Source organism: Hyla sarda, chromosome 5 (assembly GCF_029499605.1).
Source record: "Hyla sarda isolate aHylSar1 chromosome 5, aHylSar1.hap1, whole genome shotgun sequence".
Classification (NCBI taxonomy): Eukaryota; Metazoa; Chordata; class Amphibia; order Anura; family Hylidae; genus Hyla; species Hyla sarda.
The window spans coordinates 147606848-147634425 of NC_079193.1; the positions used below are offsets into that span (position 1 = coordinate 147606848).

At 42.3% G+C, this 27578-nt stretch overlaps 1 protein-coding gene across 4 annotated transcripts in view; it reads left to right on the forward strand.

Annotated features, from left to right (window-relative positions):
- Nucleotides 1-27578, forward strand: part of ELMO1 (engulfment and cell motility 1) — a 390193-nt gene that overhangs the window by 78871 nt on the left and 283744 nt on the right. For all 4 annotated transcript variants that reach the window (XM_056520469.1, XM_056520472.1, XM_056520471.1 and 1 more), the window contains 3 exons: nucleotides 4169-4244; nucleotides 12112-12162; nucleotides 13582-13751. In XM_056520469.1, coding sequence (XP_056376444.1) covers nucleotides 4169-4244; nucleotides 12112-12162; nucleotides 13582-13751 — 297 coding nt within the window. The remainder of the gene's footprint in view (nucleotides 1-4168; nucleotides 4245-12111; nucleotides 12163-13581; nucleotides 13752-27578) is intronic.

The following is a 27578-nucleotide window of genomic DNA, read 5'->3' on the forward strand; positions in this document are numbered from 1 at the left end:
GTAAATGACTGTTATTTTTTGTTCACTTGTGTAGTTTAGGATTGTTTTGACATAGTTACTTTTTTCAGAGTAACTTTGAATAACAATTTTGTTTTAAGCTTAATTAATAGAGATATTAGATACAAGGATGTTTAAATCTCTTGCTAAGCAAGAGCAAAGTTGAGATTCACATGCGTCTTTAATTTAGAAAAAATAAAATAAATAAAAGGCTTTTTCTATTTGAACATTTGTCTATGGTTGTTGGAAAGCCGATAACAGCAAAATGAACTGTTCTACACAATTTATGTAACTCCCATTAGAAGCCAATAGGATCTATGCAAACAGTGTAGCACGGTTATGTACGCTATTTGTTTCCCCCGTTACAGATGCAGTGTCATTTGAAGATTTATATTCACGTCTACAGGATCTGCTGCATATTTTTGCTGCATATTTTCTGCAGCTGATTTTGCTACCTATTGAAGTTAATGGGTAGCAAAATCAGCTGCACAAAGTATGCAGCAGATCCTGTATGTGAAAACGCACCCTTACGTTATATATTAAACTCCCATTAGTCAGTGTAAGCTCCACTGTGTAAAACAGTCCTCATAGCTGTTTTCTGCTTCCTGGCTACCTCAAGTGGCTGCAACCAGGCGAGGCCATCAATCTCAAGATACCTCTTGAACTCCGTAGACCTGCCTGTATCCCTAGTAAACAAAGTTGCATTTCACACTGCCGTATCCATATGGAACCCTTAAAGGGGTATTCCGGGCAAAAACATTTTATCCCCTATCCAAAGGATAAAGGATAAGATATCTGATCTTATGTCAGATCTCCCTGCAGCAGCCGCATTCTATGCGGGGACTGTGCCTCTAGTTTCGGAAACCTCCTGGTTTCTGGGACTGGGGACGTGACGTCACGCCACGCCCCCTCCATTCATGTCTATGGGAGGGGGCGTCACGCCCCCTCCCATAGACATGAATGTAGGGGGCGTGGTGTGACGTCACATCCCCAGCCCCAGAAACCTGGAGGTTTCCGAAACTGGAGATTCAGCATCCGCATAGAATGTGGCTGCTGCAGGGAGATCATGGGGGGTCTCAGCAGCGGGCCCCCCGCGATCAGACATCTTATCCCCTATCCTTTGGATAGGGGATAAAATATTTTTTGCCCGGAATACCCCTTTAAAGGTGTAGATGTACTCAGCCTGTTTACCTAATCCATGTAGTTTTGTTTAAATCAAAATATCTTCTTATATATTGTAGATAAAATATATTAGACTATAGCATGTATCTATATATTTTAAAGAATGACAGCATAATAGTAGGATATAACTTGTATATTTATGACATTATGTGCTCTAGAAGAAACAGGAAAAATCTGAAGAAAAATCAGTTCATTCTCATAATTTGAAATAACACCAAAAAGAACTTTCGTCTGCACATTTCCTACATTAACATTTTATACACTGATCTTACACACACAAAGAGGGTTTGTTTTTTAGTTGTTGTTTCAGTGATGTCAAATCTTTATTTTCTTTTTTTGAGCAGTAGTTTATGACCTACAGATCGGTTTAGTGAATAGGACTTATGTTTTTAGGGTCGTAGTGTAAAAGTGCAGGTTATTTGGCAATGCTTTAACTCTCTAGGTCATGACAATGTGGGTGTTTTTATGTTACACCCAGAGATTGTGTTCTATATACAGTACTGTCATAACAGATAAAAGATAAACAACACATTGCATGCTTGAAAACTGGAACTCATTGTTACAATAGGGAGTAATATATTAGGATAAAAAGTAACATTTATCAGTGCTTTTAGCAGAAAACTAGTATGGGAAGTAAAACTATTTTTGTACAAAGTTCAGTTTTTTGCACAAATAAGCCATTGCTCACAAATTGGCGTACATTTTTCACCAAAACATGCACTAAAACTATTAATAAACCCCTATAGTGTCCCCTTGGCTACTTCTAAACAGTTAGTGTTTCAGTGTGGAGTAGTATAATTAAATAATAAGTTAAATAAATCCACATTGTAAGCATCTGCGGCAAAGCACAGGCACATATATGCTTATTTAAAGTTTTTTTTTAGTAGTGCAATGCACATTTCTGTCATGAGGCATAGAACAGTCTGCACTACATAGTCATACGTTATACCAGACATATTACTATTATTACATAAAAGATATTGATGTCATTCAGCACCTGAATATTCTCACTACTGTTAGGGTGCATTCACACCACGTTTATTACATACGGGGACCGGATCTGGCTGGGAGATGGCAAAACCGGGCGTTCCCGTATCCCCGCCGGACCCGGCCCCCATCTCATTGATTTGAATCAGCCGACCGGAGTCAGATAGTGACTCCAGTCGGCCCATTTTTGCCCAGTATCTGATTTCGTGACCGGACCTAAAACTGTGGTATACTCCGTTTTTTTTTTTAAAATCAAATAGGTTTGCCTACATATACTGTCTGCAGTATAAGGGTATGTACACACTGGAATTTCCATGTTTAGAGTTACTCTCTGGAATTTCACTGTTTGCACCATAACATTGGTGTAAATGGGTCTTTTGTGGACCTGTTCTTTACTACAGAATTTAAGCGGCAGGGAATTACGCTCAAACTGTATTGCCGTCAGTGGTGACGGTACAGGTCTGTGCGGTTCTACCGCCAAAAGAGTTCAGCGCCAGCAGCCAGATGGAATCTCGGAGTGGAATTCCTCGGTGTGAACATACTCGAACATACCCTCCAGTCCATCTCTTAAAACATATATTTTGTCTGTGTAGGACTCAATAGCATGTTCTGTTGGGCTTTGCTTTCCTCAAAGACACTGTATATAATCTAAGTTAACATAGTCACTGCAAGACTATACTTGGCACAATAAAGTCAATGGGCTTGTCGGGAACATGTGACCGTATATATATTGGCAAACCTTTTTGACAAGTTTCCAAAGTTATATTTTCAATATGGTGGAAAAGGGCCTCAATTTGCTACTTGAAAGGTGTTGTCCCGACAGGACATGTGTGAAACTTATGCAAACTTAGTATTACATTGTAGATGTACTTTTAGTTGTGTTTTTTCCCCTACTTTTAATGGCATTTATTATTGGAAACCTGAATTGTGCTGTATGGTTATATTTTTCTACCTAGAAACAAGCGGATACTTACTGTAATCATTTAAGCCTATGTTACCTAACCTTCGTCTGTGAAGGTATTATGGGATTTGTAGTTTGGCAACAGCTGGAAAGCCACATGTTTGGGGACACAGACTTAATAGGGTACTCTGATGGAAAAAATTGCTAGAAGGTTAAACAGATTTGTAATTTACTTCTTTAAAAAAAATGTAAGCCTTCCAGTACTTATCAGCTGCTGTATGCTCCAGAGGAAGTTCATTTATTTTTTAATCTCTCTGCTGTCTGACCACAGTGCTCTCTGCTGACACCTCTGTCCAGTTCAGGAACTGTCCAGAGCAGGAGAGGTTTTCTATGGGGATTTGCTTCTACTTCTACTCTGGACAGTTCCTTGCACAGACAGAGGTGTCAGCAGAGAGCACTGTGGTCAGACAGAAAAGAACTTTCTCTGTAGTATACAGCAGCTGATAAGTACCGGAAGGGTTACGATTTTTAAATAGAAGTAATTTACAAATATGTTTAACTTTCTGGCATCAGTTGATTTAAAAAAAAAAAATAGTTTTTCAGTGGAGTATCTCTTTTAAGCTATCCATAGGCATGTGTTTTTGTAAAGGCCCACATGTCTTCACAAATCTTTCTAATGGTTTGGATTTTTAAGAAACCTAATTTAACATAAAAATCTATTAAATACTGATGTTAAAGGAGTTTTCTGTAGGAATTTTTTTTTTCATAAAGATTCCACCTCTAGGTCCTGTAAAAATAAAATAAAATAAAAAAATATATATAAATATATATAACAACATATACATATCACTTTTCGCTCCCGCACTTTAGTATCTGCTCAAGGACCTGCTCAATAAGCCTGTCAGTGTCTTCAGCAACGTGTGGACTGTCACTGTGACAGAGACGGCAGCTTGGGAGTAAGAGAGGTGAATATGTGTTGTTTTCATTTTGCCGGACCCAGAGCAGGAATCTTTCATGGAAACAAAAATCATCACCATTATTAAAACTACTGCATAAGAAAGGTCAATACCATGTTAATGACCAATTCATTTTACATTTTAGTTGGTCAATCATTCAGAATCATGAAGAGCTGGCACTTCAATATGCTGAAGGACCAGGATTTTATATTACAGAAAAGGTAAGTAGCTTCTTCACTTCCAGCCATTTGTTGGATAAGTTTGCCTATTTGTTCCCTCTTGTTCTCCTTCTTCATGTTTTTACTTGCTTTGACTGTAATAAATGAAAGAAATGAACGATTTGGCATTTGTTTCCATCCATCACTGTACATTGCATTCAGCTATCTCTCTAGTCTGTCTTTTATCTGTTTATTTTCCATTCTGCCCACAATCCCTTAGTTTAATGATTCTGGGAGGTTGATATGGTGTGTGTATATATATATATATATATATATTTTTTTTTTTTATCTTTGTTTAGATTCACCTGGGTACATACTCTAAAATGTTACTGCATATTATGCATATATAAAAATATTGTAGATCAGTTGTCCTCTACCAGTGACTGTTTTGGTCTCTTTCACAAACTAGTCCATTTTATTTGTGGAATGATAAAGCAAAGTCTATGCTGTTGTTTTACATAATCGATGCATTACAGTAGTCAGTAGTGTAAGTCTATAACCTTGCCATGATAAAGGTCAAAGTACCTTAATGAAGGCAACAAAGTCCTGAGACGTGAATGGGACATTTAAAATTAATTCCCTGTAAATTCCAGCATAGTCTTACTATTTCTAGCTGTTGTAAAATAAATTTTGGAAGCAGTTTATTATGCTTTATCTGCTGTTTTCAATGGTCTTTCTCTGAATGTACTATTCATTTGGAGTGAGTCATTTTAGTTTAAAACCACATTCCACCCTTGCAACCGTTTTGTCATTTGTAGCATCAGAAATATAAAATAAAGAAAAATACAGTTTTTTTCGTCTGCTCTGAAGGGCATATTACAAGTGTGCTCTGTTGCGGGTATACTACCACTCATCTGTCCTTCACTTGCTCTACGTTGTGATTTGAAACATTCTGGGAAACAACACTACGATTTGCCAGTTGTTGTCTCTGAGCCCAAACAATATTCTTAAGGAGGACATGTAGAAAGGCTGCTTATGTTAATTTCCACTTCTTCTTACTGAGGTTTAATACATTAATTTATGTCCTACGCAGATGGCCTGTAGGAGCAATAGCCAAGATATGGAACTCCAATTCAGAAAAGAGTAGGCTTTAATAACATCACCAACAGGGATTTTGACGGGAGTATGTCTTCCTACTTAAAGCATGATTTAGCTGTTTGTGAAGGTCAAGGACTAAACCTCTTTATCCTCATGGCCCAGAGTCTAGTGCCATGCCATCACATTACACCTGAGATTGAGAAGTTGAGGCCCCTGCTGGGCTGTGCTCCCCGCTGCAAATTTGTCTGTTAGGGAAGGGTTTGTCTTGCATCTCTCTCCACTCCAGATGGTGTTGGGAATGTAAATGCAGACTTGGTAAGGCGATGTAGGGTATTTTTTTAGCCTTGCCACCAAGACATCTTGTTGCTTGAAGCTAAAGCTTCTGGACCAATTCTAGGCCTCACTTGTTGCTGCTGTCTTTCTTAGTGAGAGGGAATGATCAAATCAGGATAATACTGTTTTGGCTTCAATAGCACTTGATTTTGTATACTTGGGAGATCGAGATAAAAGGCATCCTCCCGGCTTTGGATCAAGACCATATCCCCCCCCCCAACAAGTTCCATGATTTACCTGAAGTAGAGAAGTGTAATGTGTTCAGAAGATCTATATATTTAAAAAAGTTGTACATTTTGCTAGTCAATCTTTAAAATGCCCTATCCTGTTGTATTCAGACATATCCAGTTATGAATACTCTCAATGCTTACCCCCGTGCTGTGTTTAAAGCCCTTTGCTGGCCGTGGTTTTCACATCCATAATATTGAAGATAAAAGTAGCATATTTGCCCATGTGACTGCCTCCTTGAAGCATTGGATGCAATTCTAGAGCATTTTGTGTACCCTCCCAAAAAATGATCACTTTTCACCTTGCCAGATAAATGTTTGAAGCTTATTGGAAAATAATTGCTGAGGTAAAAGTGGGGTAGGCCTTAATGCACCGAAAATGTACCAAATTTTTACACACTTTGGCTTAAAAGTAATCCAACTTAAAAATGGAGCTGACTTAGGCTAGGCAATCTAAAAGTTAGATATTTTTTATTTATCTCCCCCAACTGCTACTGCTCTATAGACAGTTCTCTTTTTTTATCAGATGCAGAATATTATTAAAAAATGTTTCAATACTGTTTAATCTAAAGAAGCCTAGTATGTGATGCAGCAGATTTTTCTTAAATTAATTTGAATTTTTATGTATTTTTATCTGCAGTGTCTGATCTGATTAAACCGTGAAATACATTTTTTCCAGCCAACTGGATAAATGTGTTCAAGGTAAACATAGGAAAAATGAACTTGTGGTCTGGTCTGGTTGGGAAATGTAGTTTTTCCACAGATAATGACAGTAGTAACGTCATCATTTTCTGGCATTTATAATTCCCTCAGCCTGCGCTGATGTGTTCATTTTTTCAGGACAGCTTCAGTCTGTGCATAGCTTTATACACAGCTCAAAAAAAATAAAGGGAACACTAAGATAACATATCCTAGATCGGAATGAATGAACTAATCGTATGAAATACTTTCGTCTTTACATAGTTGAATGTGCTGACAACAAAATCACACAAAAATTATCAATGGAAACCAAATTTATCAACCCATGGAGGTCTGGATATGGAGTCACACTAAAAATCAAAGTGGAAAACCACATTACAGGCTGATCCAACTTTGATGTAATGTCCTTAAAACAAGTCAAAATGAAGCTCAGTAGTGTGTGTGGCCTCCACGTGCCTGTATGACCTCCCTACAACACCTGGGCCTGCTCCTGATGAGGTGGTGAATGCACCGCCAGCATTCAAAAGGGACCAAAACATCAGCCATGAAGCATAGGAACAGAGAAGTGGTCTGTGGTCACCACCTGCAGAACCACTCCTTTATTGGGGTGTCTTTCTAACTGCCTATAATTTCCACCTGTTGTCTGTTAAATTTGCACAACAGCATGTGAAATTGATTGTCAATCAGTGTTGCTTCCGGAGTGGACAGTGTGATTTCACAGAAGTGGGATTGACTTGGAGTTACATTGTGTTGTTTAAGTGTTCCCTTTATGTTTTTTGAGCAGTGTATTTGTAATGTTGTTTTTAGGATGTCAGTGATGGCACGTATAGAAAGCTGTTGACAGAATGCAGTCTCTTGTAAACTTTAAAGGGGTACTCCACTGGCCAGCATTCAGAACATTTCCCTCCCATAGCCGCCACGCCCCCTCCCATAGACTTGCATTGAGGGGGCGTGGCTGCCCTCCGCAGTGCGCGCACAGCATTTCGAGTTAAATGTTCTGAACGCTGGCCGGTGGAGTACCCCTTTAAGAGAATACAGGTGAGAGGAGGGCTATTACGGTGTGTTAAAGGCTATTGAGACAACCCCCCTCCCCATTTTCTCAAGTACATATAATAAAATACTGTATTTTGCAAACGGCACCATGAATTTTAATAACTTCCTACCATATTATGATCTCTTTTTTGCTTTTAAAAGAAAGCGGTTTGGTAATAGATGAAAATTGTTCACAGTATAAGTCTGTTATTTATTTAGAGTTTACATGAAATTATTATTAACTTTCCTTACAAGTAAAGATACATTTATCTTAATACTGAAATATGCCCCCTCCATCCATCGTGCCCTGCAGTTCACTAATTTAATATGCACACGTCTGGCAGAGAGGAGGCAGGATTTTCTGCTTCAGGCCATGTTTCCAGAGTATTTTAAGACCTCTTAAGAACTGTAAATTGTCCAAAATATGTCGTAAATGGAAAATATATAAAAAAAATTTGGGCTATAATGTTGACTATAGCACAGAAATGTGGCATAAATATGTCCCCAAAAAAGCAAAAACTGTTCAAAATGGGCCAAAACTGGCTTTTGACATTTTTGAAATGTAAAAAGGGGATAGTGGATAAATGGCTGATCAGTGGTGGTTCATCCATCAAGACCCCCACTAGTCATGAGAACAGCTGTGAATAGAGCATCAGTATGCATCCTTACTTCATTCACTGTCTACAGGACTTCCAAACATAGCATAGAGGTCACTCTCGACAATGTTTGGAAGGAATGGAGCAATAATCAAGCATATACACACAACCACTTTATTTACTTGGGGGACAAATTATTATTATTATTCATAATTTTTTTTATATCTAGTGCAAACAGATTTCGCAGCGCTGTACCCTGTCACCATTGGGGCTCACAACCTAAACTTATCAGTATGTTTTTGAAGTGTGGGATAAAACCGGACTATCCGGAGAAAACCCACACAAACACGGAGAGAACATACAAACTCTTTGAAGATGTTGTCCTTGGTGGGATTTGAACCAAAGCACTGCAAGGCAGCAGTGCTAACCACTGAGCCTCTGTGCTGCCCAAATTCACCTCTGTTCTGGTTATCAGTGGGAGTCCCAGCAGTCAGACCCCCAGTGCTCAGCTTATTTCCTACCCTGTGGTTAGGGGATAACTTTTGTGGCACTACGATGTAAGGAAAATATTAATACATTTTTTGTGAGAAAATCTTGGCTAATACCCCCACTTTTTAGGTTTAACTTAATCTAACTACCCTCCTTTTTGATAACCTACTGATCCTGTTAATGTGCTCCACAACCTATATACATGCCCCAGAATAGTCTGCTTCTTGTCCGGAATACATGGCATCATACCTGGCCTCTTTAATGTCATTATCCATCTAGATCCTTTGGCCTCCCTACACTACTATTGCATGCACCCAATTTTTCCTTCTTTCTATTTTTGCTGATAAGCAAGCCATTACATGAAAACATGAAAAATTTCTTTGGCAACCTTGGATAGATAATACCCATCCAAATGTGTCTCTCATGTTGTCTAATTCAGTAGCCATCGTGCTTCTTTTCCTTCCATTTAAGCTGATTTCTCCCCTAGGGTACTTCTCCAAACTACTTTGTGTTACCATTCCCATATTCCCATTGGAGCATGTCCCTACACAGCCTGACACCTCTGCAATCAATGCTGGCATGCCAGACTGTGTAGTAGTGCCAAAGAAACTGGGCTCTGTATATGAGTATTTATTAAAACAAACAGGTCTGGAGACCAAGGCCTTTGAATTCCTTATTGTCCACAGCAACCACAGCAATAATCATGTCAACCATTTTTATTTTAATCCACAGATGGGGCTTTAAACATCATCCCTGGGCTGCCTACATATAAAACAAAAACCGGGACTTCCCTACAGTATCTCAGTATCGCTGCTCCTGTCTTCTTTGCTGAGCTAATCGCCAGCTGGTCATAGGCTGAGATGCAGTGTGACATATTGAGTCCCAGCACCAGAAGGAAGATCGGGACACAACACGTTACACTGCTTATTGCTGACGATGGCGGTACATCACTTCCGCTGGTGATTAGCTGAGCTGCAGTCTGATAGATTGACCACCAGCAACCAGTAAGATGACAGCAAAGGAGAATGGAAGCAGTGATACCGGGACACCAAGGGAACGGCAGCAGGAAAGTACAGGTTTTTGTATTCTATACCAACAGTCTGGGGATGATGTTTAAAATAGTTCCACACTGGAGTACTCGTTTAAGAAATAGGTCTAAATGTTAAGAAAGCTGACTGCAGGTTTACATGTCTGTATATAACATGTCCCATAATATTGTTCCTGTGCTTAGAGGCAAATTCCTAAAATTGTACCTGTAGAAAGTATAATTCTCTTAAAATATTTTACCTACTTCTTAAGCAATAATAAAGCAGGTGTCCATAGCTGAAGCAGTGCTATCAAGCGTAAATTCTATTTACTTGATAAACGGCTAAGCATTTGGATTTATAGAATATGATTAATTTGTAGTAAATCTATAGATAAGCAGGTCCAGAATGCAGTAGTGTGTAGTTTACCCATTTTTTATTAATATCTTCTAAGCTATGAAAGTTCAACAAAGTAATTTTACTAGAAATGCTTTACTGTTTAGATTCCTATAGGATTGTACACAACAACTGATCATCAAGTACAAACAGTCTGTACCATTTTGCAACAAATGATATAACAGCGACACTTTTAATTAGTTCCCGTTCTCCTCAAAGCCAATCTCTTTTGTAGATCTTTAAATTCATTATCATAATAGCACTTTACAGTTGATGTTGCTTCTCATGTGATTTGTCATATCAGATGTGTGGTGTACAGTAACATCTATTGTGGTAGAACTTAAAAGCTATAGTGACCTATTTTACAGAATATTCTTTCATTCTATATTTGCTTTCTAAATGCAAAATTAAGTCTCATTCTAAATGTTTTTTTTTGTTTTTTTAAAGGGAGTCTGTCAATAATGTTTTGCCTATTAAACAATGCTGTATAGCTGACCTAAAAATAGATAAAATGTACTCTAGGTGTTGTTCATGGGCTTCAGATAGCTCAGAGGGCCAACTTTAAGTCAGCCACACAAGTGTCCGAGAGGTGTGGCCCAGCCACAGAGGTAGTGCTGCTTCCCTAGCCTCATCACTCCCTATAACCTTTCCTTTCATCATGAATGACATATCTGGCATCACTTTTGCCATGTCATATTGCTCGTTTTCATAAATAAAACATAAAGAAAATACAATATACTTTCCCACTATTAGTCCCTACCATGTCCGGTACCATTGTTCTAATCCTTTAAGCTTTGGTTTAGGGATGCAGTGATAATGTCTTAAGAGGTATGTGGCTCAATGACTTAAGAGGTATGTGGCTCACAATTGCTGAGACAAGTGATTGACTACAATGGTGTTATGTAGTATATAGGAACCTTACTGCTGCCGCATTGTAAATAAAGCAGCAGGGAAAACTAGAGCAGTGATGATGGAAGTGTCAGGGAATAAGCAGGTATGTTTAGGGTGTTTTTCTATCTTAGTTTTGACCTAATTGTCCTTATCTCTGGTCTTCTCACCTTTCCCTACTACCTTCTGTGCTGTGCTCTGAGTACTTGTCTCCTCTCCTCTCTCCAATATTACAATATTCTTCAGTTGCCCGGTTTTTCCTTCCTAATCCTTGTCGGGGAGGAAAATCAACAAAGTAGGAAGCTTTTGACTTCATATACTGGGGCGGATTGACCTGCCGGTCCATTCGGACATCGTCCGAAGGTCCAGCCGGGAACAAGGCCGGCTTTCTGCTGCCTCGCATGTAAAATAATAAAAAAAAAATGTTTTCATTAAATAGTGGGGCACGTGGAAAGGGCCCGCCACAGCCGCTAGGTCTGAGCCAGGCCCGGAGCTATTAGTTATACCGCTCCTAGACAACCACTGTAGCAGCGGCCCTTTAAGAGAACCGCAGTGGCTTTAGTATGCAAATGTGCAAAGCAAAAACCGTATATGGTTACATGTGCGTTTCCTATTGACGTCCATGTTAAAAAAAAAAAAAAAAAAAAAAAAAAAAAAAACGTATGCGGTTGCAGTACGATTTTTAAACCGTAGTCAAAACTGTGGTTGACCACCCCACCGTGGGCACCCCGCAATATCCTGTATGGAGCCCCGGCTCTCCCCCGGAGCGGCGCATCACGACCCCCGCCTAAAGTGAGAGTTGTCACACCCCCTCCATATTGTCTCTATGGGAAAGCCGAAGATAGCTGAACGGCTCTCACATAGAGATATATGTAGGGGGCGTGGTTGCCCCCGCTTTGGGCAGGAGTCGTGACGTGCCGCTCCAGGGGAGAGCCGGGGCTCCATACAGGACATCGTGGTGGGCCCCAGCACTCGGACCTCCGCAATGTTAAACTGCGGATAGGGGAGAAGTTTTTATCCATGCGATATCTCCTTCAAGTGACTGAATTTTGGAAAGAGGACATTAAGCACCTATAAAGGTTCTATGTGTATACTGTTTATGTCTTTGTAATATTTATTATATCAGTGTACCTTTTTCTTGTTTTAGAATCGCAATGAGATAAAAAATGGAGCCATTTTACGATTGACATCATCACCAGTAAGTACTGATTCACCAGTTAGTGGTAAACAACTAGCATTATTCAGTGAAATGTCCTATTGATTTGTAAGGTAACTGCATTTTTTGAACATCGTTGTAAAATTTACAAATGTGATCTTCAGTAAATGTTGTAAATACACGGCATCACTTTTTTTTTTTTTTACATTTTATCTAAGTTTCTGTAATGCAGTAGGACAATTGGTTTGTTCTACAGCACATTACTTTATAATATGTGTTTGAATAAATTGCACAACACAGAATGTAAATCACCAAACCTTGCTGGAAGATTTCAATTCAGGAACTTGCAAAATCCAGCTATAATTCAGAATTAGCATAAGTGTTGCAATGTATTTATAAAGTCATTGGGGGAGATTTACCAAAACCTGTCCAGAGGAAAAGTTGCTGAGTTGCCCATAGAAACCAATCAGATTGTTTCTTTAATTTTTCAGAGGGCTTGTTAAAAATGAAAGAAGCTATCGGATTGGTTGCTATGGCAACTCAGCAACTTTTCCTCTAGACAGGTTTTGTAGATTATAGCTGTATAGGTACTATGAAATCCTTAAACATGTTTTCTTTTGGAATGTTCTTTGGTTTAGTGCCTTGAAGGGGTCTTCCTATCTTACACATTTATGGTAAATTTATAGGAGTCTTCTGTGTCTGTGCCCCAATTGTTAATATTTTATGGCCCCAGTCCCCATAGACTTTGAAGAGGTATTTTTCTCTCACAATATAATGTGTATTCACAGGAGAGGGGCACTACATTTTGGGGTAGGTGTGGGACCTGCACCCTTCAGACGTTTATGGCATAATGGAATGGTTGAGTTTGGAATACACCTTTTATGGTGACAACTGTGCATGCCTGCACCTGTCTCACTTATTTAAGGCATATCTTATGGATATGGAGAATTAACTGTGGCAAAAATAGATTTATGAATTTAGGTTTTCTAAGACCATGGAAAGTATTATATGTCATTGTATTGTTCTAGTGCCAGTCCATATCACCTAATGTTATAAAGTGCATTTATATTGCATTTTTTGAACAAAAAACCTAAAGTAATGATTTTCTTTCCAGTGTCACTTTTAAAATACATCGCCCCACAAATCCAACATCAGTGCTAAAGGCTGTAATTAAAGAGAATCTGACAGCTGTACACACGCACTAAACCAAGTATACTGGGTTATAGTGCAGGTGGAGAGCTTTAAAATAAAGGGTATGTGCGCTCTGCTACTCACTAAACCATTGATATGGAAGCGCTGAAGATGCCAACGTCTCTGATGCCCCCTTATAAATGAATGGAGCATGTGCGGTCTGCATCCAGTTCTATGCTACAAGTTTACCTTTTTTTTTTTTTTTTTTTTAAATGAGTCTAAAACTTAACAAAGTTATATCTACAAACTCATTTTTGTGTATGTGCCTAGACTATCACTGCCCAGCAGCTCCATGACAGAGTCCAGTCTTCAAGTATGGATGTCAAGCTAGAAGGACTGAAAGATTTGGCCAGAAGTTCACGAGATATTACTTTTGCTCAGGAGTTCATAAACCTGGATGGTATTTATCTTCTCACTCAAATGGTGGAAAGTAGTAATGAGTAAGTGTCCCTGTTTTCCCTACACTCTGAAATGCTGCTATTATTGTCATGCAGGCCATATTTTATAGACCCAGTCATTAAAATAAACATCCGACTTGCACAGTCTGCACTGTGCCTATTTATAGGAGCCTATTTCATAATAGCCTACATCAAGTCAGAATCTGTACCCAGTAGAGAATCTTTTTGTGTTCTCTTGTTCCATTTAGACTTTGTTTTTGCTTAAAGGGGTACTCCGGTGGTCAATTTACATGTGTTATATGTTTTGGCAGCATGTGTGTGTTTTTCTTACCTGTTTGTTGGGCAGGAAGGTCTGTAGTTCCGAGGGTTTTCTTTTACTGTTGTCCATAGTTCTGAGTCTGTTGTGGACAAGATGTCACAGCTTTTTTATTTTTATTTTCTCTGTCTGCATGAGAGGAATAAGCCACGCCCCTCATCTCATCCAGCTGAGTACACAGCCCCTCCCCTCCCCCCTGCTCTGTATTCTAAGGACGCAGGTCTGCACAGTAGAAGGACCTCACAGAGAAGATAAGTGTTATCTGAAGGGGAGGATGAGAAGGTGCACGGGCTGGGGATGTATGGACTGCAGGGGAATAAATCTCATACTGGGAATGCCGAGGAAAACTTGCCCAGTTGCCCATAGCACCCAATCAAATTTCATTTTTATGAAGGCCTGTGAAAAATGAAAGAAGCAATCTGATTGGTTGCTATGGGCAACTGGGCAAGTTTTCCTCTGCACAGGTTTTGATAAATCTCCCCTTATATGTGAAGGGGGAGGGGGGGAAGACTCCTGAATAACACATGCTGGGAGTTGTAGTCCCTCAGGGATGTGGAATTCATATCGCCCGACGCCCGGGACTAGCAGTTTTGGGCGCCGGGCAGGTGAATTTGTCCTGCCCTTAGCCCGGCTTCGGGCAAGCAGGGCCGGACCTGACAAGTGCGGCGACGATCTGCAGTCTGTATGGAGCGGGCTCCCGACTCCTGCCTGCTCCATACTCTGCAGCCTGTGTCCTCCGAAGCAGAGCAGGGGAGATGAGACATGCGGGGGGAGATGAGGGGGCGTGGCTTCTTTCTCCCCGTGTAGACCTGTGTCCTCTGCCTTCGCTCCCCGCACGTCTGCACGGGGAGATGCTTGCGGCACTCACAGGAGAGTATGGAGCGGGCTCGGGATTCCTGCCCGCTCCATACTCTGCAGCCCCCGGCTGTTCTCAGTAGCCGGGGGCCGCCGCTAATAGCCAGCATGCGGCGATCGCCGCGGCTGGCTATGAACCCTTTAGATCGCCGCTGTCAAAGCTGACAGCGGCGTCTAAATGGACATGTGAATGCTCCCTGGTGGGCTAGTGGGGTGGATCACCCCCCCCCCCCCCGTAGCGCGATCGCAGGGGCGAGATCCACTATGGAGGTAGGCGGAGGGCTTACCTCTGTTCCCTGCTGTCCCGCTCTGTCATTGATAGATCCTGGCTGGACCAGGCTCTATCAATGGATCACAGAGCACACAGATTAATGGAGTTCAATAGAACTCTATTCATCTGTATGAGGAATCTAATGATTCCTCCTATAAGTCTAATAAAGTGTTAAAAAAAAAAAGTTTTAATAAGTTTGAAAGACACATTAACCCAGTGGTCTTCAAACTGTCCCCATCCAGATGTTACAAAACTGCAATTCCCAGCATGCAAGGACAACCGTTGGCTGTCCAGGCATGCTGGGAGTTGTAGTTTTGCAACATCTGGATGGGGACAGTTTGAAGACCGCTGCATTAACCCCTTCCATGTTAAAAGTTCAAATCACCCCCTTTTCCTATATAAAAACATGTAAACATATTTGGTATCGCTTCGTGCGTAATTGTACAACCTATTAAAATATAACATTATTTCCTCTTCATCCCCCTACGGCAGCACAGAAGGGATATTCTGGTCTCAAATTCCCTACTAGGACCGCCCACCTAGAATTAACATAATTAATTAAGAAGCAGACCCCCAGCCCTATATAGTGCTCCCTCACACACTCCACACTGTGTTTTTTTTGGTCCTCCGTCTGCAAAAATTAGGACTAACTTTTTTTATGCCCATCTTTTTTCATCAGTCCTGCTTGGCTTGGCTGCAACTTATTTGTGAGTATTAGCCAGTGCGGGGTCCTGGCATCTTTTCCCTGTCATCTCTTGTGGATGACAGGGATATACCGGCGTGGTCCCGGTGTCCTGGGCTATGATGGGGGGCTTTATGCAGTGCGGAGTCCTGTTACCCCCCCCGGAGCTTAGTTCTATATGTCGGCATTTAGCTGGTGTGTATCCCGGCGGCCGACAGATGTGTAAACTCCGGCCCCAGTGATGTGCCTGCCTGTCTGCCGGTGGGTATCCCGGCTGTGTGCGGTGGAGAAGGGCCTGCAGTCCCGGTAAGTGTATGTTTTTTCTTACCTTCTCCGGCGGCTGCTTCTTCTCCTGTGCGCTCGCTTGCTTCGGCAGCTGTCTGCGCTGCTGTCCGGGGCCGTGATGTGGTGCGCGAAGCGCGCGTCTCCAGGGGTTTTTTCTCCTGCATCTGGGCGCGTGCTTCTGACGTCACGCAGCCCAGTCACTGCAGGGGGTCGGCGGGGTTTTGCTATTTAAACCTGGGGCCCGGTCTGTTCAGCCGCTTCTTGTGCTGGGCAGCCGGGCTCTTGGTGATTAAGGTAAAACCCTGGGGTTTTTCGCTCCTGTGTGTATATATATATGTGCTGGGCATCATCCTGAGACAGCTGTTTCTTCCTGTCTTTTCAGATGGCGTCTGAAACTGGCAGGAAGAAAAAGGGGAAAGCTAAGCACAGATGTTGTGTGGCTTGTGGCGAACTGCTTCCAGATGATCTGCCCTTTGATGAGTGCGACATGTGTTATAAGAGATCCAACTATGATACCCTAGCTGTGAATAAAGTTACTAGATGCATTAGCTGCCTGGAATACCTTCCGGTGGGATATCCATCTAATTTATGTGACTCCTGTGCTCCACCTGAGAAGCCGGAATTTGAGGATGAAGCAAGGGAGTTTTTTGGTTGGATGCGGAAACGCTTGTCTAAACCAACTATTATGGATAAGAAGCGTCATAATAAAAAGGAATCTTCCTCTTCATCTTCAGAATCCTCCTCTGAACCAGTTAAAAAGAAGCTTAAAAGGTTGCTTTCTTCCTCATCGGATAGCGACGCAGGTCCATCTAATAAGGGGAAAAAGAAGCAGCATAAAAAAGATGCATCTTCCTCTGATTCATCTTCTGCTTCTTCTTCATCTGATTCATCCTCTTCTGAGTCGGATCATGTCTCTGAAGACTATTACTTATTCAAACCTGAAAAAACTGATAAATTAATAAAGAAGGTAAAGAAGAGTATTGAGACAGGTAAACAAAAGCGCTCTGTTCAAGATAAGGAGAGTTTGTTCTACTTTCCTAAACGTAAATCCACGGTGTTACCGGGTCATCAGGTCCTAGTGAACGTGATGGAAAAAGAGTGGAAAAAACCAGATAAAAGGATAGACCTAGGATCCAGGTTTAAAAAAGTATATAAACTGGACCCTGCAGTTTCAGAAGACTGGGATCAACCGGGGAAAGTTGATCAGGCAGTGGCCAGAGTATCCAAAAATGCCTTTTTTCCTGCAGATGACTCCATATTATTAAAAGATGTCATGGACAAGAAGGCAGAGACTTTGTTGAAGAGAGTCCATGGCAACATGGCCGCCCTGAACATAGCGGCTCTCTCAACCGTACCTATATCCAGGGCAGTGAGATTGTGGTTGAGCCATTTGTCACGTAACATCAATGAGAAACGTTCCAAACATCATTTAAAGGAACAGTTATCCGCTTTAAAGTCGGCAGCTGAGTACCTATGTGATTTTTCTTTAGATGTGCTCAGAATTGCATCTAAATCCATGGCAGTGGCCAACTCTGTCAGAAGATCAGTATGGCTCAGACCATGGTCAGGGGATAATTCTACGAAATCACATTTCTGTGCGTTTCCTTTCGAACCTGGTCGTCTTATCGGAAGACAACTGGATAAGGTACTGAAGGAGAATAAAAAAGATAAAGTGTTGGTTTTGCCCCACTCTTTTCGCAAGCCTTTTAAACCGCGGATTCAAAAAGGGAAAAGTAATTTTCGTAAGTGACAAGGACAAGAAAAATCAGATAGAAGCTTCCGTCCGAGGTTCCAGCCTAAAGGGAACAAGAAACCTCCTGGTGCAGCCGGTCAAAAGCCCGACTTCTGACGCCAGAAGATCGAGTCCAGTGGGAGCAAGACTTATGGACTTTGTCGGAGAATGGCAAAGAGTCACCACGGACAGTTGGGTTCTGAATATAATCCGCTCAGGCTATGCCCTAGAGTTCATCCGTCGCCCAAACGACCGATTTTTGTTAAATCAGGACAAGGATCAAAGAGTCCTTGGCTTACTGGCAGAATTTCTAAAGAAAGAAGCACTAGAACGGGTACCAGAAGACGAGGAATTCCAGGGAGTGTATTCCCGTGTTTTCCCGGTACCCAAACCCAATCAAAAATGGCGACTGATTGTCGATTTAAGATTCCTAAACAGGCATCTAGGAAAAACAAAATTCAGAATGGAGTCTATCAGGTCGGTGTACAGTCTTGTGCAGAGGGGAGAATTCCTAGCCTCTCTCGACTTAAAAGACGCTTACCTACACATTCCCATCAGGCCTCAAGACAGAAGATATCTAAGAGTGGCAGTAAAATCAGGAAACCACGTTTCACACTTCCAGTTCCGTGCCCTTCCCTTCGGGCTATCGCCCGCACCAAGAATATTTACAAAGGTCGTCATTGTGTTAGTAGCAGCCCTGAGGCTTCAGGGCATAAGGTTAGTACCATATTTAGATGACTGGCTGGTCATAGCCAGCACCCCGGAAACATTGACAAGTCATATCCAGAAATGTATCGAGTTACTTCAGAAAGTGGGATTCATCATAAACATCCAAAAGTCGGAGTTAACACCAGTGAACCGTATTCAATTTCTAGGCCTAATTATAGACCTATTGCAGATGAAGATTTTTCTTCCAGAACAGAAGGTATTACAGATAAGGAATACCATCCGCAGGCTGTATGTCACGTCTTCACTGACGATCAGGAAAGCAATGAGTGTCCTGGGACTTCTGACGGCTACAATAGAGGCAGTACCGTGGGCGAAAGCTCACTTCAGGGAACTACAGGCAGAGATCCTTATAGCCTACTCACGTCGGAAGTCACTGGATGCCAAGATGGATATTTCGCTCCAAGTACGAACAAACCTGCTATGGTGGACAGCTACAAAGAATCTCATTGTGGGGAAGAATTTTTTGATAGGACCTCAGAAAATCATTACCACAGATGCCTCTGCCACAGGGTGGGGTGCCCATTCAGAGGAAGCATGGGTCCAAGGTCTGTGGTCAGCCAGGGTGGCGGAGAGATCCTCCAACTTCAGGGAGCTAAAAGCTATTCAACTAGCCCTCCTGCACTTTGGACCCTCTGTGCATGGAAGATCGGTGCTATTGCAGACCGACAATGCCACCGCGGCATACTACATAAACAAACAGGGTGGTACCCGTTGTCGAGTTCTACAACTCCTGTGCGCAGAAATTATGAAGTGGGCAGAAACCAGGTTAATGGAGATCCGGGCGGTCCATATCAAAGGAGATCTCAATCTATATGCGGATCTCCTAAGCCGAGAGACTCTTCTGCCTACAGAATGGTCTCTGAATCAGGTCTATTTCAACATACTAACGGACAAATGGGGGACTCCAGAGCTGGACCTCATGGCAACTCGAGAGAACCGCAAATTGCCAGCATTCGGGTCTCTCAGACGTCACGACCATCCGGACATTCTGGATGCGTTTTCTTTTCCATGGCGGAACAAATTTCTATATCTGTACCCACCTCTTCCTGTACTACCCAGGGTATTGAGCAAAATTCTTCAGGACAAGCCGTCTGTCATACTAATAACACCTTTCTGGCCACGCAGAACCTGGTTTCCACTCCTATTGCAACTGTCAGGAGGCAGTTTCTGGAAATTACCGATGGTTCCGGATCTGCTCCTCCAGAGGGGATTCCGTCATCCTCAGCCGGGTCGATTGCAGCTGACAGCGTGGTTCCTGAAGGGGACAGACTAAGACAACTGGGTCTGTCTGACGGAGTGGTAAGAACCTTGCTGGCATCAAGAAAATCTTCCACGAACTTTATTTATTCTAGACTATGGAAAAAATTTCAGTCTTGGTTAACTCAATCTGAATTACATCTGTCTCTAGCATCTGTATTACAGTTGTTACAGGCAGGGCATGAAAAAGGACTTAAGGCAAATACTCTGAAGGTTCATCTAACTGCAATTAATGCCATGACAAACGGCCAATTTAATAACCAACCTCTAATCGGCAGGTTCTTCAAAGCCCTCAATAAATTAAATCCAGCTATCCGGCCTCCAGTGGCATCATGGGATCTTTCCTTAGTCCTTAATGCTTTAACAAAAACACCTTTTGAACCCATAGATCTTATAGACTTAAAATGGTTATCCATGAAGTTGCTTTTTCTTATTGCGGTAACGTCCGCTAAAAGAATTGGAGAAATACAGGCCTTGTCGTCTAAGGAACCGTACCTAAGGATTCTACCAGATGGCGTTCGCCTGAGAACCATGCCAACTTTTGTACCCAAAGTACCCACGGCAGAGAATATCAACAGGGAAACTTTTCTTCCAGAGTTTTTCCCCGAACCAGCATCAGAGGAACAGGAAAGGTTCAATAAATTGGATGTGAAGAGATCTCTGCAGTGCTATCTACATAGAGTTGAAGCATTTAGGAAAGAGGAAAATCTTTTTGTTCTTGTATCCGGCAGCAAAAAAGGCAGCAAAGCATCTAAAGACACTTTGGCTAGGTGGATTCGCACTACAATTGTTGAAGCTTACACCAGAGATGGAAAGGAGCCACCGCATCCCCTCAAGGCACATTCTACACGTTCCACTTCAGCATCCTGGGCAGAGAGGGAGCAAGTATCCTTGGTGGAAATCTGCAATGCTGCCTCGTGGTCATCATCGTCTACTTTTGCCAGGCATTACCGGCTGGACGTACAAACCAAGAGTCCAGCCTTTAGCACTGGGGTGTTGTCGGCAGTATCTAAATCTTAATCCCCCCCTTTCTTGTCTATGTTATATCCCTTCTGTGCTGCCGTAGGGGGATGAAGAGGAAAGTGGGTATTTATACTTACCGTAATTCTACTTTCCTCGAGTCCCCCGAAGGCAGCACACATACCCACCCAATAAAAGTGTGATTTGCATCAGTCGGTCTATTTTATTACACAGTGTGGAGTGTGTGAGGGAGCACTATATAGGGCTGGGGGTCTGCTTCTTAATTAATTATGTTAATTCTAGGTGGGCGGTCCTAGTAGGGAATTTGAGACCAGAATATCCCTTCTGTGCTGCCTTCGGGGGACTCGAGGAAAGTAGAATTACGGTAAGTATAAATACCCACTGTATCCCGTACGGTAAATGTAAAAAAATACCAAATCACAGATTTGCAATTTTTATAATATCCCAGAAAAAAAAGTTAAAAGTGATTAAAAAGTCAGATCAATACCAAAATGGTACCGATACAAAAAACAGATTATGGCGCAAAAAATGAGCCCTCATACAGCCTGGTATAAAACATGACGTAAACGATACAAATCTGGTATTGCTGTAATCAGGCGCCTAAAGTATAAAACTAACATGTTACCTCAACCACAAGGTAAATGGCGCAGAAGAGAAAACCACCACATCTGCAAAATGATCCTTTACTATTTCAATTTCACTTCCCTTAATATATATATATATATATATATATATATATATATATATATATATTTTTTTTTTTTTTTTGGTTCATAGAATAGGTTATTGAAAAATGAAAAGGTATCCTTATAGTAGGTAGTTATGGCTATTATAGGGCGAGGAGGAAAAAATTAGAGCGTAAAAGCGAAAATTGGCTGGACAAGTGGATCGTCATGAGGGACAAGTAGATTTTGCTCCATTTTAGTCCCGTGGACAAGTAGTTTTTTTATAAAATTTCCACACCCCTGGTCCCTGTTGTGTGTGTGTGTGTGTGTATGTATGCTAGTGTTTACAAACCAGTGTGCCTCCAGCTGTTGCAAAACTACAACTCCCAGCACGCCCTGACAGACTTTGGGCATGCTGGGAGTTGTAGATTTGCAACAGCTGGAGGTACACTGGTTGGGAAACACTGTTCTAGCCTATTCAGCATACACATCATGTTACACCAGTGTTTCCCAACCAGTGTGCCTCCAGCTGTTGCAAAACTACAACTCCTAGCATGCCCAAAGGCTGTCAGGGCATGCTGGGAGTTGTAGTTTTGCAACAACTGGAGGCACCCTGGTTGGGAAACACTGGTGTATGCCCTATAGAGGTGTGGTGAACTACAACCCCCAGGAGACTACAGAGGCAGCATGCTGGTGTTATACCACAGACTGAGGACTCCTGAATGACACATGCTGGGAGTTGTAGTCCCTTTTCCTATGACAGTGTATCCCAACCAAGGCTGATTATATTAGTGTGCTGTGTATAAGGGGGCTGACCCGGGAAAATAGTAGGGTGGGTAAAGGGCGGAACAAACAAACAAAAAAAAAAAAGGAGCCGCCCCAAAACAGCAAGGCATGTGGCATGCTGGGATTTGTAGTTTTCAGCACAGCAAGAAAAAGGAAATAGAAGCAAAGATAAGAAAACAAAGTGGGGGATAAAAAGACAACAAAGAACGGAAAAAGAGTAGACTAAACAACAAGAATAGAAATGAAACAAAACAAATAGGGTAAGTCAAAAACGGAAAAACACGTTGACCACCCCTTTATTAAAGAGTACCCCTTTAATGAAAAGTTCCATGAACCATCAGGTTGATCCTGGTCTTTAAGCCCGTATTTATCGGCGTATAACACGCACTTTTTAGGCAAAAATTTTTAGCCTAAAGTCTACCTGCGTGTTATACGCCGATAAGCCGCTGCAGTTCAATGATTTAAAGCGGGCACTTTAAATCAATGAACTGCAGCGGCTTTGCAGGTGCAGAGACCGCCAGCGCTGCCGGCTTCTCTGCCCCTGCCTGCCCTGGGGTCTAGAGCCCTGCTGTCGGCCCATCTCTCCCCCTGGCTATCGGCGCCGCTGCCCGTTCTCTCCCCCTGACTATCGGTGCCGGAGCCCCATTGCCGGCACTGATAGCCAGGGGGAGAGAAGCGGCGCCGGCAATGGGGCAGCGGCGCCGACAGACAGGGGGAGAGAAGGGGCAGCGGCACCCATTGCCGGCGCCGCTGCCCCGTTGCCTCCCCCCATCCCCGGTTGCATAATTACCTGTTGCCGGGGTCGGGTCCGCGCTGCTTCAGGCCTCCGGTGTGCGTCCCCTGCGTCGTTGCTATGCGCTGCACGGCGCGGCGCATGACGTCGTTGCGCCGCGCCGTGCAGTGCATAGCAACGACGCAGGGGACGCACACCGGAGGCCTGAAGCATAGCGGACCCGACCCTGGCAACAGGTAATTATGCAACCGGGGATGGGGGGAGGCAACGGGGCAGCGGCGCCAACAATGGGTGCTGCTGCCCCTTCTCTCCCCCTGGCTGTCGGCGCCGCTTCTCTCCCCCTGGCTATCGGCGCCGGCTATGGGGCGCCGGCACCGATAGACAGGGGGAGAGAACGGGCAGCGGCGCAGATAGCCAGAGGGAGAGAAGCAGCAGGGCTCTGGACCCCAGGAAAGGCAGGGGGAGAGATGCGGCCAGCGACGGCCTCTCTCCCCCTTCCTTTCCTGGGGGTGTATCGGGTTATACACGCGCGCACACACACGCATCCTCATTTTACCATGGATATTTGGGTAAAAAAAATTTTTACCCAAATATCCTTGGTAAAATGAGGGTGCGTGTTATAGGCCGGTGCGTGGTATACCCCGATAAATACGTTATATTTATGCAAGAGCTAAAACTTTATTTAATCCTATCTTTTACACCTTCTCACTTTTGCACCTCTTTAGATGCCACCATTTCTCCATGTTGGTTTTGTTCACTATACTATTAGTTTGAAGAATAAATTCCCTTTCTAATATTTTATTGCTTCTTGTGTTGACATTAATTGTCACTAAAATCCTTTCAAACTTTTTAAAGCTCCCTTTGAAATGAAATAATTTGCATGATCCTAGCTAATGTCAGACCAGCAGTTGAGACAGGATTAAAAACCTGCTGTAAGGATTTGTAGTAATAGGCCACAAAGATCAGGAAGCACAAGAGGATATAAAGCTGATTACCTGCTAGAAAGACAAGCACAATGTTTGCAGTGCAGCTTATTGTACAACAAAACCATATTGCATTAAAAAGATTAAAGAAACGGCCTTCTAGTGTGGGAGCAAGGAGAGAGTTGTGTCTGACATTATCCTCTTTCCACTTCTGCAAAATTATACCTTTGAGAGAATGTAATTAAAAGAAATGTGAACCACAGCCAAATCCCATTTACTGCAAGGGCATAAAGGGAATACACAAGTCTGTGCCTTCAATTACTCTTTGCTTCTTTGGCCTGTAAGTTATGGGACTATGGGGCATTGTTAAGAATTAATGTTTTGTAGAAGGAAGCATACTACTTGTTTAGAACAATCCTGAAAAACTCTTTTTCTAACAGGCATGGGTTCATTCAGCCAATGCTGCTTTCTTAATTTTTGTTTAATGTTTCTCTCTCTAGAGTAAAACCACTGTTAAATTGAATGTTCTACGGGAATAAGCGTTTAGTATGTGCTTTCAATTCAATCATTTCTAAATTGAAACTGAAGATTGAAAATTGAAGATTTTATACAGAAAGTGAACATGTGATAATGTTTTCTGAAAATATCAAAGCAATAGATCTTTTCAGCTGTTCAGCCTATTGCCAAAAGTGCAATTGATCCAGATGAACTGGAATTCAGTTTAAAAATTATTAGTATAAATAGAAATTGAAGGTACACTCTGCCATGTGACACTTGCAAACATCTCCAATGCAATTCTTCTTGCCAGTTTCCAGGCATTTTACTTTGATGGCTTATCTTAGGATAGGACACAGTTGAAGCCACCACTCCACAATAAAAAGTGCCAACTGCTTTAGGCCTCGTTTATTGTGTGTGTTTATGCTGGAGATGTGGCTCTGCTCATTGGCACCGACATTGGCGCCATGCCGATCAAACATGGATTGCCCTTTCTAAGGATAGGCTATCAATGTAAAATGCCCAGAAAACCCCTTTTAAATATGAACCAAAGGAATGACAGAGCACATTCCTAAACCCTACATTTTTCTATTTATATTGTTAGGTAAAGGTACTTACTCACAGCTGACAGCATGCTTAAAACATGGTTCAAATACACTGCTCAAAAATAAATAAAAGGAACACTAAGATAACACATCCTAGATCTGAATGAATGAACTAATCGTATGAAATACTTTCGTCTTACATAGTTGAATGTGCCGACAACAAAATCACACAAAAATGATCAATGGAAAACAAATTAATGAACCCATGGAGGTCTGGATATGGAGTCACACTCAAAATCAAAGTGAAAGCCACACTACAGGCTGATCCAATTTTGATGTAAAGTCAGTAAAACAAGTCAAAATGAGGCTCAATAGTGTGTGTGTGTGTGTGTGTGTGTGTGTGTGTGTGTGGCCTCCACGTGCCCATATGACCTCCCTACCACGCCTGGGCATGCTCCTGAGGGATGTCCTCGCAGACCTGGACTAAAGCATTCACCAACTCCTGGACAGTCTGTGGTGTAATATGGCTTTGGTGGATGGAGCAAGACATGATGTTCCAGATGTGCTCAATCGGACTCAGGTCTGGGGAACGGGTGGGACAGTCCATAGCATCAATGCCTTCCTCTTGCAGGAACTGCTGACACACTCCAGCCACATGAGGTCTAGCATTGTCTTGCATTAGGAGGAACTCAGGGCCAACCACACCAGCATATGGTCTCACTAGGGGTCTGAGGATCTCATCTTGGCAGTCAGGCTACCTCTGACAAGCACATGGAGGGCTGTGCGGCCCCCAAATAAATGCCACCCCACACCATTACTGACCCACCACCAAACTGGCCATGCTGGAGGATGTTGCAGGCAGCAGAACGTTCTCCACGGTGTCTCCAGACTCTGTTACGTTTGGACATGTGCTCAGTGTGAAACTGCTTTCATCTGTGAAGAGCAGAGGGCGCCAGTGGCAAATTTGCCAATCTTGGTGTTCTCTGGCAAATGCCAAACGTCCTGAACGGTGTTGGGCTGTAAGCACAACCCCCACCTGTGGACGTCGGGCCCTCATACCACCCTCATGGAGTCTGTTTCTGACCGTTTGAGTGGACACGTGCACATTTGTGGCCTGCTGGAGGTCATTTTGCAGGGCTCTGGAAGTGCTCCTCCTGCTCCTCCTTGCACAAAGGCGGAGGTAGTGGTCCTGCTGCTGGGTTGTTGCCCTCCTACGGCCTCCTCCACGTCCTTGTAGCGCCTCCATGCTCTGGACACTACGCTGATAGACACAGCAAACCTTCTTGCCACTGCTCGCAATGATGTGCCATCCTGGATGAGCTGCACTACCTGAGGCACTTGTGTGGGTTGTAGACTCTGTCTCATACTGCCACTAGAGTGAAAGCATCGCCAGCATTCAAAAATGATAAAAACATCAGCCAGAAGCATATGAACTAAGAAGTGGTTTGTGGTCACCACCTGCAGAACCACTCCTCTTGCTAATTGCCTATAATTCCCACCGGTTGTCTGTTCCATTTGCCCAACAATCTGTGAAATTGATTGTCAATCAGTGCTGCTTCCTGAGTGGACAGTGTGATTTCACAGAAGTGTGATTGATCTAGAGTTATATTGTGTTGTTTAAGTGTTCCCTTTATTTATTTTTGAGCAGTGTATGTCCAGTAATACATCTTACTTGTCATCTGGCTTGGTTGTGTCAGATCAAAAAAAAGGTTCCATGCAGCTTTTTTCAATGCTGTTCAGCTATGCCAGAAAATCCATAGGTCTGGCACCATGTCTTTCTTGAGTTTATGGGGAAACAATTGGAATGCAAGTTGTAACACATCCAGCTTACTGCATGTGGTTCTCCCATCTGTAGTGGCTTCATTTCACCAGACATTTGTGAACCTGATTTAAGCACATGAGTTAAACTGTTTACTTTTTAGCATCTTCATGTAGAACTATGTACACTGGTGAGGATTACTAAATGTTTTCTCCTCACAAATGGTAAACCCAAGGATTTTTAAATATGTAATAAAGAAAGGGAATAGACTGAGCAGTTGTCCAAAGCATAAATCTGAACTTCAGTCTTAATGTCCTGCAATGGCTGGTACTAAGCTCTGGAAGTTATGCCCATGTTTGATTACCATAGTGGTAGAGGCCTATTTCTGCTATAGACTATATACAGTACTATATATTGTGTACAAAGGTAGAACAATATAAAGAGTATACAGTTCCCATGTACCTGAGAATCTCGGCTATTCTAGTGTACTCAGTCTACATGTTGCCAGCTCGAGCAGAGATGACCAGTAAACACAGCTTTCCTTGGTGCATTACTTAAGCCAGCACATTTGCTGTACTTGGCAGAATCTGAATTTCATTGTCTGTAATTTCCCTGAATACTAGCTTTTAACAGTTAAAGAAAGATTTATGAATTTGCTTTTATCTCCATTATATCAGTCATGTTTTTGACCTGGATACTAGCACATGTGTCTGAAATAAATGTTCATTGCTATAATTGCAGCTAAATGGTGGAACATATAATGTTGTTTTTACCTTTTAGAATTTGTGTGACTTTCTTGATCCTCTTGTAACTATAAGAGATTAACAGACATGTTCTGAAGATTACTTTTGGCTT